A 14,322-nucleotide genomic window follows, 5' to 3' on the forward strand; every position below is an offset into this window, starting at 1 on the left:
CTGTTACATTAGTGTGGGGTCAAGTTAGTTAAGCAAACAATTATGTTGCCAAATAACTACTGTACTTTCTAACTGGAGGCAGAGATCAATTCAACCCATGTTCCAGCCACAGTCTGATACTCCCTGTTGCTCTCTGCTGTTTATGGTAATGCAGCAAACAGGGATGCAGACGAAAGTCTATCTGACTCATGATAAAATTTTCAGTGGGATCTCTGGTATTCAGTCAGATGCCCTTTTCCTGCATCCACTTGCTAAGCAGAGCCAAAAGAGACACTCAAATAAAATATTCCCATCTCATGGTTCAGCAACAGCACAAAACGTTAACGTGCCTTAGATATACCGGGCACATTTCACGAGGCGCTTTGAAGAAGAGTTGATTTTTAGACCCCACTGTTCTAAACTGAAGGATGTCTCAAAGCAACTGACAACTGCCTTCCCTTCCTCTCCCACAACAGACACCTTCTAAAGCAGGTGGGGTTGAGAGTTCCTTGACAACTGTGACTAGCCCAAGGTCACCCAGCAGGCTTCATGTGCAGGAGCAGGGAATCGAACTCAAGAGCTCCAGATTAGAATCTGTTGCTCTGGCTTTGCTACAAGTGTTTACAGAGCTGGAAGATGCTTGGTGGAAGGTTTAGGATGGTCTTGTCGATTGGTACGATTGGATAGGAAAGAAATTCTTTTTCAGTCCAACTGGCCAGACATCTTGAGGGGTGGGTTTGCTTTCCTCTGAGGTGTTTGGCTTGACTGACCATTTTCATCTAGAGGTACTTATAGCTATTCAACATGACACAAGGGGAAAAAAATCTTCCAAAAAGGGGAAGGCCAGATGTGCTATAAGACACGGTGAGGGAACAGGGTTAGAAGAAGAAGAGAAGAAGAAGAAGAGTTTGGATTTATATCCCCCTTTTCTCTCCTGTAGGAGACACAAAGGGGCTCACAATCTCCTTGCCCTTCCCCCCTTCACAACAAACACACTGTGAGGTGGGTGGGGCTGAGAGAGCTCCGAAAAGCTGTGACTAGCCCAAGGTCACCCAGTTGGCATGTGTGTTGGAGTGCACAAGCTAATCTGATTCCCCAGATAAGCCTCCACAGCTCAAGTGGCAGAGTGGGGAATCACCTGAAATTGCCTGTAGAAACAATAATCTTTCTGAGGCACCCTTATTCTGCTTGGGGGAATGTTGATGCTATTTGCTAATTAATGCTTTTTGCTAATTTGCCATTTTATGCTAATGCTTCTGCTTTTTGCTATTTTATGCTAATGTGTATGAATTGTGTCGGATGATTCAGGGCAAGGGGGGTGCGGGGTCTCGCCTCAGGGGAGGGAAGCAGCAGCTATACCTGTTGAATTCCCCCACTCTGATTCCACACTCTCAAAGCAGAGCCTCTGATATAGAAACATAAAAAAAAACAAGAACAGAAAAACTAGTCAACACTGGCAGCAGTGTTGCCAGAGGAGAAGCAGTGGCATAGTGGTTAAGAGCAGGTGCACTCTAATCTGGGGAACCGGGTTTGATTCCCGGCTCTGCCATTTGAGCTGTGGAGGCTTATGTGGAGAATCAGATTAGCTTGTGCCCTCCAACACACACACCAGCTGGGTGACCTTGGGCTAGTCACAGTTCTTCGGAGCTCTCTCAGTCTCACCCACCTCACAGGGTGTTTGCTGTGGAGGGGTGGGGGAAGGGAAAGGAGACTGTAAACCCCTTTGAGTCTCCTTACAGAAGAGAAAGGGGGGATATAAATCCAAACTCTTCTTCTTCTTCCCAACCGTTTCCTCCCTAACAGATAACGCTCTTTCACTAATAAAGATCCTATTTCTGACACCCTGCTAGCAAAGCCGCTTAAACCGCAGTGTCCTCTTTGATCAATTAAATGTCATTTTGGATCGGCTTTTTTTTTTAAAAAAAGGGCTACCTCCCCCACACAACCCTTGACAGCATCGCCAATGAATGAGCAAGAAGGGGGGCGGGGGGAGGCTGCATTAACAGACACTTTCATATCTAATTTATTCTTTTATGGATATTGCCATCAAACGCAAGTCCCTGATTTCAGTCTCTTGGACTGGCCTACGCTTCCCTGCCTCGTTCCCACTAATTGAACGTTCTGGTCACAAAGACCTTTGGCATGCCACTCCTCGATATGTGGGGTAGGCCCGTGGCTCAGGGCCGTGGAAGATTCCGGGTTCAATTCCCGGCATCTCCGGGAAGCAAAACAAGATTAGGCGGTGTGAAACCTCTCTGTTTGAAAGACGTGAGGAGAAAAGCCCTTCATTCAACTCTTGACTTGCCCAATCAGGAGAGCAACCCATTCCCTGTGGTCTGTAATGCAGGAACAATGTTTTAAACCTGACCTGTATGGCCCAATGTTTCTTGCCCTGACCTGTATGGCCCATTTTTCCTCACCTTTAAGGAGTCTCAAAACGGCTCACAGGGTCACCCAGCAGACTTCTTGTCCAGAAATGGGGAAAACAAACTGGGTTCACCAGATTAGGGGCCACTCAGGTGCAGAAGTATTTTATCTATCTATCTATCTATCTATCTATCTATCTATCTATCTATCTATCTATCTATCTATCTATCTATCTATCTGTCTATCTATCTATCTGTCTGTCTGTCTGTCTGTCTGTCTGTCTGTCTGTCTGTCTGTCTGTCTGTCTGTCAGTCTGTCAGTCTGTCTATCTATTTATCAGTCTATCTATCTGTCTGTCTGTCTGTCTGTCTGTCTGTCTGTCTGTCTGTCTGTCTGTCTGTCTGTCTGTCTGTCTGTCTGTCAGTCAGTCAATCAATTAATTAAGCTTATAGGCCGCCTCATCCCCGAAGGGCTCGAGGCGGCTCACAGTATGGCTGTTCTACCAGACAGCAAATCAAAACAACATAAAACTTAAACCCATTAAAAGCTATGCAGCAGTTACGAGCAATGAATATAGATTAAAACAACAAAGGTTATTTAAAACAGAAGTTGTTTAAAACAGGCGCCCGATCTAAAGGCTAAAAGAAAGGAAGGGAGTAGGCAGGGCCCACGATGGGATCAGAAAATCAGGCCCAACCACGATAAAAAAGATGGAAATCAGGTAGCCTCAGTTTCAGTGAGAATTAAACCTGGTTTACAAGATTAGAATCCACCGCTCGTGTGGAGGAATGGGGGGAAAAAACTGGTTCACCAGATTAGAGTCCAAATCGCTGTGAACCACCACATCATAGCTTTTGGCATTACTGAGGCCGGAATGTGCAGCGTTTGAACGTGCTAACTCTTGTGATAGTGTTCACGACCTGCTAAGCACAAGTTTTACCCTTCCGCACAATCAGTTGTACAACTAACCACAAAGCTCCAAAGTCCAGAACACCAAACACTCCAAAAAAGTACTTTCTCCCTACCCGTAAATATCCAGGACCCCGATGAAGGAGTGTTGCTTCACTGGCGTGTACAGGGCCTTGTTGACGTGCTGCACGATCCAGTTGAACAGCTGGGCGTAAATGTGCTTGGCCAGCGCGTTCCTGGCGTTCACCACCTGCTGGGCCGACATGGGCTTGATGTAGGTCTCCGAAGTGGTGACCAGCTTCCGATGGCACAGCCAATGCTCCATCTGGCTGTGCTCCACGCCCAGCAATCTGCAAAAATTACGCAGGTGTTCATCCTGTTTCTAGGACATAAAGAAAGACATCCGATTCAGCAAATGCATGCAGCCAGATGACAAGAAAACGCTCCCGCTTCTGACTGACCCTGTGGGGAGGGAGTGGAAGGGGAGGGGCTTTTGAGTTTCAGAGATAGAGCTCAATTTCAAAATGGCCACTGGCGCTATCGTGCTGGCCGTCGGTGTAGTTCTAATTTATCATAATAAGCTGGGCACAGTATGGAAGAAGAAGAAGAAGAAGAAGAAGAAGAAGAAGAAGAAGAAGAAGAAGAAGAAGAAGAAGAAGAAGAAGAAGAAGAAGAAGAAGAAGAAGAAGAAGAAGAAGAAGAAGAAGAAGAAGAAGAAGAGGAGGAGGAGGAGGAGGAGGAGGAGGAGGAGGAGGAGGAGGAGGAGGAGGAGGAGGAGGAGGAGTAGTTTGGATTTATATCCCCCCTGTAGGAGACTCAGTTACAAACTCCTTGCCCTTCCCCCTTCACAACAACCACCCTGTGAGGTAGGTGGGGCTGAGAGAGCGCCATAGAGCTGTGACTAGCCCAAGGTCACCCAGCCGGCATGTGTTGGGAGTGCACAGGCTAATCTGAATTCCCCAGATAAGCCTCCACAGCTCAAGTGGCAGAGCGGGGAATCAAACCCGGTTCCTCCAGATTAGAATGCACCTGCTCTTAACCACTACGCCACAGCTTAGCCAACACTGTGGGCAGCTTCTTAGGATCTAGATCAGGGATCTTCAAACTACGGCCCTCCAGATGTTCATGGACTACAATTCCCATCATCCCCTGCCAGCATGGCCAGGTGGTAGGGCTCATGGGAATTGTAGTCAATAACATCTGGAGGGCCATAGTTTGACACCTGTGATCTAGATGAAATCTGTGCTTTGTTCTCATTCTTTCCCCCCTTTTTCTGCATTACAAGCTCAAGAATAGCACAGAAGAAGTTCTAATTTATCATAATAAGCTGGGCACAGTATAGAACCGTGGTGGCGAACCTTTGGCACTCCAGATGTTATGGACTACAATTCCAATCGGGCCCTGCCAGCATGGCCAATTGGTCATGCTGGCAGGGGCTGATGGGAATTGTAGTCCACAACATCTGGAGTGCCAAAGGTTCGCCACCACTTGTATAGAAGGAGGAGGAGGAGAAGGAGGAGGAGGAGTTTGGATTTATATCCCCCCTTTCTCTCCTGTAGGAGACTCAAAGGGGCTTATAATCTCCTTTCCCTTCTCTCCTTACAACAAACACCCTGTGAGATGGGTGGGGCTGAGAGAGCTCCAAAGAACTGTGACTAGCCCAAGGTCACCCAGCTGGCATGTGTTGGGATTCACCGGACAATTCACCAGATAAGCCTCCACAGCTCAAGTGGCAGAGCAGGGAATCAAACCCCGTTCTCTAGATTAGAGTGCACCTGCTCTTAACCACTACACCACGCTGGCTCTTTGGGAATCTCAAAAAACACTATTTATCTACCGATCGGATGCGTCACATGCTGCTAATTTTCAGGGCACTCAATGGGGAATTTCCCAAAGCTCAGTCGTATGATCTAGTACAAATCGCTATCATCGTGTGGCAGATTTCCCACTGGTGACCACCGTTAATGAGAATCACAGGTGGGGAAATGCACGACGCAGCTGACTCCAGTCATATCGTGAACTGTATTCAATGACATGGTTGGAAGGTACAAGAGAAGCCACTTAGATGTCAAATGCTACAGCAAAGTGCAACATCCAGACCAGGGGGACCGGCCTTTTCTAATCTGCGGGCACCTTTGGAATTCTGGTGCAAGGTGTTGTGTGCAACCACAAAATAGATGCTGTAGGAGACAGTGCTAAAATGTAGGGGAAGGAGGTCATGCGTAACTAACTCCTCAATATTTCAAACAGAAGCTGTGTTTAATAGAATGCCTTTTAAAATGAACATGCTCAAAAATATTGCCTTGCGTACACGTGGATTCACCGCATGACTGAAGGTAAGATCCTTATGCTATGGTGAAAGCTTCTGCTGGAGCCGCTATTACAAAAATGTGCACAGTCTATCAGCCATCCAACAGGGCAAAAACTCTACTTGGCACTACCCATTTTCTAAAAACGCTTGGTGGGCACTACGGGCATCATGTTGGGGACACCTAATTTAGACTCTTATTTGAAAACCAGCGGTAGTCATCGCAGGTGACTCCTTTTCCTTGGTTTATCAACAATGGAAAGACAGCTTAAAACTTGCACAATTTGCAAGCAGCAGATATTTCAATCAAGATGTAGAAAAGGGGAGGGAAGAGGGAGAGGGGGAGGGAGAGGGAGGGAGAGGGAGGGAGGGATGGAGAGGGAGGGAGGGAGGAAGAGGGAGAGAGGGAGGGAGGAGTTTGGATTTATATCCCACCTTTCTGAACCAGATGTGTTTCCACACTCCTACATTCCTGCTGGGTGACCTTGGGCTAGTCACAGTTCTCTCTGAACTCTCTCAGCCCCATCAACTCACATGGTGTCTGTTGTGAGGAGAGGAAGGGAAAGGAGCTTGTAGGGCACTCTGAGTCTCCTTACAGGAGAGAAAGGTGGGCAGTGGTGGGATCCAAACATTTTAGTAACAGGTACCCATGGTGGTGGGATTCAAACAGTGGCGTAGCGCCAATGGGGCTGGGCGGGGCACGACGGCGGCGTGGCCGGGCATTCCGGGGACAGGGCATTAATAATTTATCTGTTACTGTAAAAAACACTTACTGTAAAAAAAAGGTCCTAATTTCCAGCTGGTATCTGTCTGTCCATAATTTAAACTCATTATATAGCAAGTCCTATCGTCTACTGCCAACAGAAACAACTACTTCTCCTCTAATTGACTGCCTGTCAAATACTTAATACTTTCAAATACTTAATTATGTTTCTAGAAATCAAAAGAAGGATACTTTCCTTAAACAAGGAACTTTACCATATTTCTAAAACATGTTTTTAAAACAGCCCAAGAGGGAGAATTATCCCATTTTCTACCTTCGCTAACCAGTCACATAGGAAACAACAGGACTTTATGATTTTTGGACCTAATGGAATTTCTAACGGAAAAGCAGACCCAATTAGTAACCCCCTCTCGGCACACACAAATAAATAGTAACCCACTCTCGGGAACTGGTGAGAACCTGCTGGATCCCACCTCTGAAGGCGGGGTATAAATCCAAAATCATCATCTTCTTCCTCTTCTTAATTCCAACAGTCATTTGAAAACTGTATCAGTTACCCAGGAGACACCTGAGTTTTGGAATTCTAGTACAGAGTTGGATCAAACGGCCCACAATGCCTCACCATCTTTCATTTAATACAAAAAGTGGAGAGGAAGGGGTACCAAAAACTTTCCCTGATATCCAGTGTATGATAATGGGGGGGGGGGGGTGTCATTTGATGCAGAACAGTTGTGGAAAGCGGGGAAGAGCGCTGTCCAGATGATTTATGGCAAACCCTCATGGGGTTTTCAAGGCAAGAGATGAGCAGAGGCAGTTTGCCGTTGCCTGCTTGTGCGTAGCAACCCCGCACTTCCACAGTGGTCTCCCATCCAAGTACTCACCAGGGCCGACCCTGCTTAGCTTCTGAAATAAGACAAGACCAAGCCAACTTTGACCATCCATGAGACACATAGACTAGGAGCCAGCCTCAGCACCAACCCTTCCAGATGCCTCACTGACCCATATAGCCTGCAGCTCGGGACATATACACGCAAACCAAGATCCAACTGAGTGGTAAGGACCACGCCCTTTCTCTTCTCTTCTCTTCTTGTCTGGTTGCACGGAGTTGTCTCATTGCTCATTAAACAGCAGACAGTTCCGGCACCATGCAGTTAAGCTTACATTTTAATTAAAATGATGCCAAAAACCATTTAGAAGACGCAACTTAGCCTCAGGAGAACTGATTTGTTTTAGTTTGCCCATCCGAATTTGTCTAAATCCCTGGAAATTAAAACAATCCACGGTAACGATCCTCCGGGGCAACCCAGTGTCCAGCGTTTCGCCAAAGCACAGCTTCGTATCTTAATTAAAAAATAAAACTGCTCTGAAAGGGACCCGACAATTGCTGATAGGATCAATAGATTTACCGGAAACATCACCATAGCATTAATACAGCTGGAATTAATACAGCTGGAAGGTTGCCGACAGGTGGCTCTAGAACAAATTCTCTTTCTGGGGACTCACTGGGGAACGCTTCCCAATAATTGCTTCATCTCAACCAGAGGTACACGGCTGCCTCAGGTGAGGCAGATTCTGGGTGCCTTTAAAGAGGAAGTCTGGGCAAAAGGGACCAAGTGTGTGCTTCAGGCCGTTTCTGCATAGCAGAAGGAAACGGCTCTCCACTGGCATAATTCATGCTGGTGGACGCACGAGGCCATCCGCACCGTCTCGTGTGAGCAGCGCCAAGCCTGCTGCGTTCCGCAGAGGCGGCTTTGCATGGAGCCGCCAGCGGGTCATCCCATTCACTTACCTCTCCTCCCTGCGTAGCTCTGGATGGCTGGAGGGACACGCCCACGCTGCCCTCTAACCTCCGGGGGTCGGAGGGCAGCATGGGTGTGTCCCTCCAGCCGTCCAGAGCTGCGCAAGGAAGAGAGGTAGGTGAACGGGAAACTGGAGGGGCCAAAAGCGGCGCCCTCCCGCCGGCACGGTATCCCTGATGAACCCCTTGTCAAACTCCGCCCTTCCCAGTCACTGACCCCCCCACCCCCCACCCACAATCTCCAGGAATTTCGCAACCTGGAGTTTGCAACACACCACCAAGGGCATTACCGATATTGTGCAGGACTCTCCATCACGTTCTGGTTGAATGTCCAAGTTGCCCAGGTGCAAGATGGCGGCCAGTATCTTAAAAATGGCAATCTGATGGGATTCCTTCACACCTGAAAGAAACAATCGATATTCAAAGTTCAAAATGGCAATATGCAGAGAGTTGCTTGGACACGCTGGGAAACCAGCCACGGGGGCTGAAATCTGTTCCTGCTCTGAGCATCTCAGTTCCATGCTTCAAACCAGAAGACAATCAAGTCTGTAATCCCTTGGGGCTATAAAAATGCCTATACAAATCTCAGTACCAGGGGCAGGGTGTGCGTGCGTGCGTGCGTGCGTGCGTGCGTGCGTGCGTGCGTGCGTGTGTGTGAGAGAGAGAGAGAGAGTGTGTGTGAGTGTGTGAGTTTTTCAGTTCTTTTGCCCTGTTTATGATTAGGGCGACCAAAATATTGCAAACTGGTGAAAACTGAGCAAGATCAACAGCACCGATACATCTAATACAGGTGTAGAATCCAGCTTTTTAAAAGCATTTTTAAAAAAGTTTTAGTACACACAGTTCCCATGTGTGGATTTAGATTAGCACTTCTGGTCCATCTCTTATGTTTTGGACTCTGTTTATGCCCAAAGAACTCTTCAGCAAAACTATTTCAACCTTTATACGACCAAAGTTCTATAAATGTTTCAAACTGACAAGCAAGAAATTGCCAGTGATTTTAAACTATTCATTATGATCTCATTTTTTTGAAAATGTAACTCAAGAATTGATGACTTGCTTCTAAATAACAAAGGTTTTTCCAAATGCTAAAAAATGCTTAAACAGATAGCTTTTTGGAGCGACCATGAAAAGGGGCTGAACTAATTGATCCGGAGAGCCACAGCAAGTAGCTGGTTGTCAGGAGGATGCTTATCTGAGTGAAAGGGGTGCATTCCTGGATTCATGTAACCATATAACCATATGTAACCATTCAATACCTCTTTTGATATATGTAACCAGCCTGTTACATGTAATCACTGCCATCTGTGCATTTTTTTCCTTGACCTGTGCTTTATGGCTTTCCATGCTTTTTCGCAAACTAGGCCTCCCCTGCATCGCCTGACCCGTAAGAAAAGAGTTACAACTGTTATCTTGTTGTGGGCAGGAGACCAGGTGGCTCTTCTACTATCTGTTGCTGACCTTGGGGCTGTCTTGGTTCCAGAGGTTGCCTCTGGGAAGTTGGGAGGGGGGAACCTTGGGGAATATATAGGACCTCAAATGTCAAGGATGGTGTTTAAATACCTCATCAATAAACACTGCTGATTACTAATTCAGAGTCTGTTTATTGGCTTCAGGTTCCGAGACCTAACACTGGTTCTGTACTCTGAGGACCAAAATACTCACATAGCCACCAGTATGAGAGATGACAGGATCACTTACATATTCTCCATGAGCTAGATCTGAGTCCAGTCCAGTAGCACCTTAGAGCAGGGCTCCCTGCTATGGCTTTTGAGGAAGCAGGCAGGATTGGGTAGGGCAGTGGTGGCGAACCTTTGGCACTCCAGATGCTATGGACTACAATTCCCATCAGGCCCTGCCAGCATGGCCAATTGGCGGTGCCTGATGGGAATTGTAGTCCATAACATCTGGAGTGCCAAAGGTTCACCACCACTGGGGTAGGGGTTTTGTTCCACTTCTGAGTGATTATTGGAAGATCTGAATGGCAGTGCAGTTTTCTGAAATGTTCCTTTGGTAGCACTGTCCCCACAGCACGAGGATCTGCCCTATGCCTGTGGTGGTGAACCTTTGGCACTCCAGATGTTATGGACTACAATTCCCATCAGTGGGGGGGGGTGGGGGGGGGGGGGGGTGGGGGGGGGGGGGGGTGGGGGGGGGGGGGGGTGGGGGGGGGGGGGGGTGGGGGGGGGGGGGGGTGGGGGGGGGGGGGGGTGGGGGGGGGGGGGGGTGGGGGGGGGGGGGGGTGGGGGGGGGGGGGGGTGGGGGGGGGGGGGGGTGGGGGGGGGGGGGGGTGGGGGGGGGGGGGGGTGGGGGGGGGGGGGGGTGGGGGGGGGGGGGGGTGGGGGGGGGGGGGGGTGGGGGGGGGGGGGGGTGGGGGGGGGGGGGGGTGGGGGGGGGGGGGGGTGGGGGGGGGGGGGGGTGGGGGGGGGGGGGGGTGGGGGGGGGGGGGGGTGGGGGGGGGGGGGGGTGGGGGGGGGGGGGGGTGGGGGGGGGGGGGGGTGGGGGGGGGGGGGGGTGGGGGGGGGGGGGGGTGGGGGGGGGGGGGGGTGGGGGGGGGGGGGGGTGGGGGGGGGGGGGGGTGGGGGGGGGGGGGGGTGGGGGGGGGGGGGGGTGGGGGGGGGGGGGGGTGGGGGGGGGGGGGGGTGGGGGGGGGGGGGGGTGGGGGGGGGGGGGGGTGGGGGGGGGGGGGGGTGGGGGGGGGGGGGGGTGGGGGGGGGGGGGGGTGGGGGGGGGGGGGGGTGGGGGGGGGGGGGGGTGGGGGGGGGGGGGGGTGGGGGGGGGGGGGGGTGGGGGGGGGGGGGGGTGGGGGGGGGGGGGGGTGGGGGGGGGGGGGGGTGGGGGGGGGGGGGGGTGGGGGGGGGGGGGGGTGGGGGGGGGGGGGGGTGGGGGGGGGGGGGGGTGGGGGGGGGGGGGGGTGGGGGGGGGGGGGGGTGGGGGGGGGGGGGGGTGGGGGGGGGGGGGGGTGGGGGGGGGGGGGGGTGGGGGGGGGGGGGGGTGGGGGGGGGGGGGGGTGGGGGGGGGGGGGGGTGGGGGGGGGGGGGGGTGGGGGGGGGGGGGGGTGGGGGGGGGGGGGGGTGGGGGGGGGGGGGGGTGGGGGGGGGGGGGGGTGGGGGGGGGGGGGGGTGGGGGGGGGGGGGGGTGGGGGGGGGGGGGGGTGGGGGGGGGGGGGGGTGGGGGGGGGGGGGGGTGGGGGGGGGGGGGGGTGGGGGGGGGGGGGGGTGGGGGGGGGGGGGGGTGGGGGGGGGGGGGGGTGGGGGGGGGGGGGGGTGGGGGGGGGGGGGGGTGGGGGGGGGGGGGGGTGGGGGGGGGGGGGGGTGGGGGGGGGGGGGGGTGGGGGGGGGGGGGGGTGGGGGGGGGGGGGGGTGGGGGGGGGGGGGGGTGGGGGGGGGGGGGGGTGGGGGGGGGGGGGGGTGGGGGGGGGGGGGGGTGGGGGGGGGGGGGGGTGGGGGGGGGGGGGGGTGGGGGGGGGGGGGGGTGGGGGGGGGGGGGGGTGGGGGGGGGGGGGGGTGGGGGGGGGGGGGGGTGGGGGGGGGGGGGGGTGGGGGGGGGGGGGGGTGGGGGGGGGGGGGGGTGGGGGGGGGGGGGGGTGGGGGGGGGGGGGGGTGGGGGGGGGGGGGGGTGGGGGGGGGGGGGGGTGGGGGGGGGGGGGGGTGGGGGGGGGGGGGGGTGGGGGGGGGGGGGGGTGGGGGGGGGGGGGGGTGGGGGGGGGGGGGGGTGGGGGGGGGGGGGGGTGGGGGGGGGGGGGGGTGGGGGGGGGGGGGGGTGGGGGGGGGGGGGGGTGGGGGGGGGGGGGGGTGGGGGGGGGGGGGGGTGGGGGGGGGGGGGGGTGGGGGGGGGGGGGGGTGGGGGGGGGGGGGGGTGGGGGGGGGGGGGGGTGGGGGGGGGGGGGGGTGGGGGGGGGGGGGGGTGGGGGGGGGGGGGGGTGGGGGGGGGGGGGGGTGGGGGGGGGGGGGGGTGGGGGGGGGGGGGGGTGGGGGGGGGGGGGGGTGGGGGGGGGGGGGGGTGGGGGGGGGGGGGGGTGGGGGGGGGGGGGGGTGGGGGGGGGGGGGGGTGGGGGGGGGGGGGGGTGGGGGGGGGGGGGGGTGGGGGGGGGGGGGGGTGGGGGGGGGGGGGGGTGGGGGGGGGGGGGGGTGGGGGGGGGGGGGGGTGGGGGGGGGGGGGGGTGGGGGGGGGGGGGGGTGGGGGGGGGGGGGGGTGGGGGGGGGGGGGGGTGGGGGGGGGGGGGGGTGGGGGGGGGGGGGGGTGGGGGGGGGGGGGGGTGGGGGGGGGGGGGGGTGGGGGGGGGGGGGGGTGGGGGGGGGGGGGGGTGGGGGGGGGGGGGGGTGGGGGGGGGGGGGGGTGGGGGGGGGGGGGGGTGGGGGGGGGGGGGGGTGGGGGGGGGGGGGGGTGGGGGGGGGGGGGGGTGGGGGGGGGGGGGGGTGGGGGGGGGGGGGGGTGGGGGGGGGGGGGGGTGGGGGGGGGGGGGGGTGGGGGGGGGGGGGGGTGGGGGGGGGGGGGGGTGGGGGGGGGGGGGGGTGGGGGGGGGGGGGGGTGGGGGGGGGGGGGGGTGGGGGGGGGGGGGGGTGGGGGGGGGGGGGGGTGGGGGGGGGGGGGGGTGGGGGGGGGGGGGGGTGGGGGGGGGGGGGGGTGGGGGGGGGGGGGGGTGGGGGGGGGGGGGGGTGGGGGGGGGGGGGGGTGGGGGGGGGGGGGGGTGGGGGGGGGGGGGGGTGGGGGGGGGGGGGGGTGGGGGGGGGGGGGGGTGGGGGGGGGGGGGGGTGGGGGGGGGGGGGGGTGGGGGGGGGGGGGGGTGGGGGGGGGGGGGGGTGGGGGGGGGGGGGGGTGGGGGGGGGGGGGGGTGGGGGGGGGGGGGGGTGGGGGGGGGGGGGGGTGGGGGGGGGGGGGGGTGGGGGGGGGGGGGGGTGGGGGGGGGGGGGGGTGGGGGGGGGGGGGGGTGGGGGGGGGGGGGGGTGGGGGGGGGGGGGGGTGGGGGGGGGGGGGGGTGGGGGGGGGGGGGGGTGGGGGGGGGGGGGGGTGGGGGGGGGGGGGGGTGGGGGGGGGGGGGGGTGGGGGGGGGGGGGGGTGGGGGGGGGGGGGGGTGGGGGGGGGGGGGGGTGGGGGGGGGGGGGGGTGGGGGGGGGGGGGGGTGGGGGGGGGGGGGGGTGGGGGGGGGGGGGGGTGGGGGGGGGGGGGGGTGGGGGGGGGGGGGGGTGGGGGGGGGGGGGGGTGGGGGGGGGGGGGGGTGGGGGGGGGGGGGGGTGGGGGGGGGGGGGGGTGGGGGGGGGGGGGGGTGGGGGGGGGGGGGGGTGGGGGGGGGGGGGGGTGGGGGGGGGGGGGGGTGGGGGGGGGGGGGGGTGGGGGGGGGGGGGGGTGGGGGGGGGGGGGGGTGGGGGGGGGGGGGGGTGGGGGGGGGGGGGGGTGGGGGGGGGGGGGGGTGGGGGGGGGGGGGGGTGGGGGGGGGGGGGGGTGGGGGGGGGGGGGGGTGGGGGGGGGGGGGGGTGGGGGGGGGGGGGGGTGGGGGGGGGGGGGGGTGGGGGGGGGGGGGGGTGGGGGGGGGGGGGGGTGGGGGGGGGGGGGGGTGGGGGGGGGGGGGGGTGGGGGGGGGGGGGGGTGGGGGGGGGGGGGGGTGGGGGGGGGGGGGGGTGGGGGGGGGGGGGGGTGGGGGGGGGGGGGGGTGGGGGGGGGGGGGGGTGGGGGGGGGGGGGGGTGGGGGGGGGGGGGGGTGGGGGGGGGGGGGGGTGGGGGGGGGGGGGGGTGGGGGGGGGGGGGGGTGGGGGGGGGGGGGGGTGGGGGGGGGGGGGGGTGGGGGGGGGGGGGGGTGGGGGGGGGGGGGGGTGGGGGGGGGGGGGGGTGGGGGGGGGGGGGGGTGGGGGGGGGGGGGGGTGGGGGGGGGGGGGGGTGGGGGGGGGGGGGGGTGGGGGGGGGGGGGGGTGGGGGGGGGGGGGGGTGGGGGGGGGGGGGGGTGGGGGGGGGGGGGGGTGGGGGGGGGGGGGGGTGGGGGGGGGGGGGGGTGGGGGGGGGGGGGGGTGGGGGGGGGGGGGGGTGGGGGGGGGGGGGGGTGGGGGGGGGGGGGGGTGGGGGGGGGGGGGGGTGGGGGGGGGGGGGGGTGGGGGGGGGGGGGGGTGGGGGGGGGGGGGGGTGGGGGGGGGGGGGGGTGGGGGGGGGGGGGGGTGGGGGGGGGGGGGGGTGGGGGGGGGGGGGGGTGGGGGGGGGGGGGGGTGGGGGGGGGGGGGGGTGGGGGGGGGGGGGGGTGGGGGGGGG

The 14,322-nt window shown here is 60.5% G+C and overlaps 1 protein-coding gene across 1 annotated transcript in view; it reads right to left on the reverse strand.

Annotated features, from left to right (window-relative positions):
• LOC125436940 (unconventional myosin-Vb-like) overlaps positions 1 to 14,322 on the reverse strand; it is a 100,861-nt gene that overhangs the window by 27,234 nt on the left and 59,305 nt on the right. The window contains exons 5-6 of the mRNA XM_048504323.1: positions 8,376 to 8,485; positions 3,372 to 3,637 (exon numbers count right to left, since the gene is read on the reverse strand). Coding sequence (XP_048360280.1) covers positions 3,372 to 3,637; positions 8,376 to 8,485 — 376 coding nt within the window. The remainder of the gene's footprint in view (positions 1 to 3,371; positions 3,638 to 8,375; positions 8,486 to 14,322) is intronic.

Source organism: Sphaerodactylus townsendi, linkage group LG07, assembly GCF_021028975.2.
Source record: "Sphaerodactylus townsendi isolate TG3544 linkage group LG07, MPM_Stown_v2.3, whole genome shotgun sequence".
NCBI lineage: Eukaryota > Metazoa > Chordata > Lepidosauria > Squamata > Sphaerodactylidae > Sphaerodactylus > Sphaerodactylus townsendi.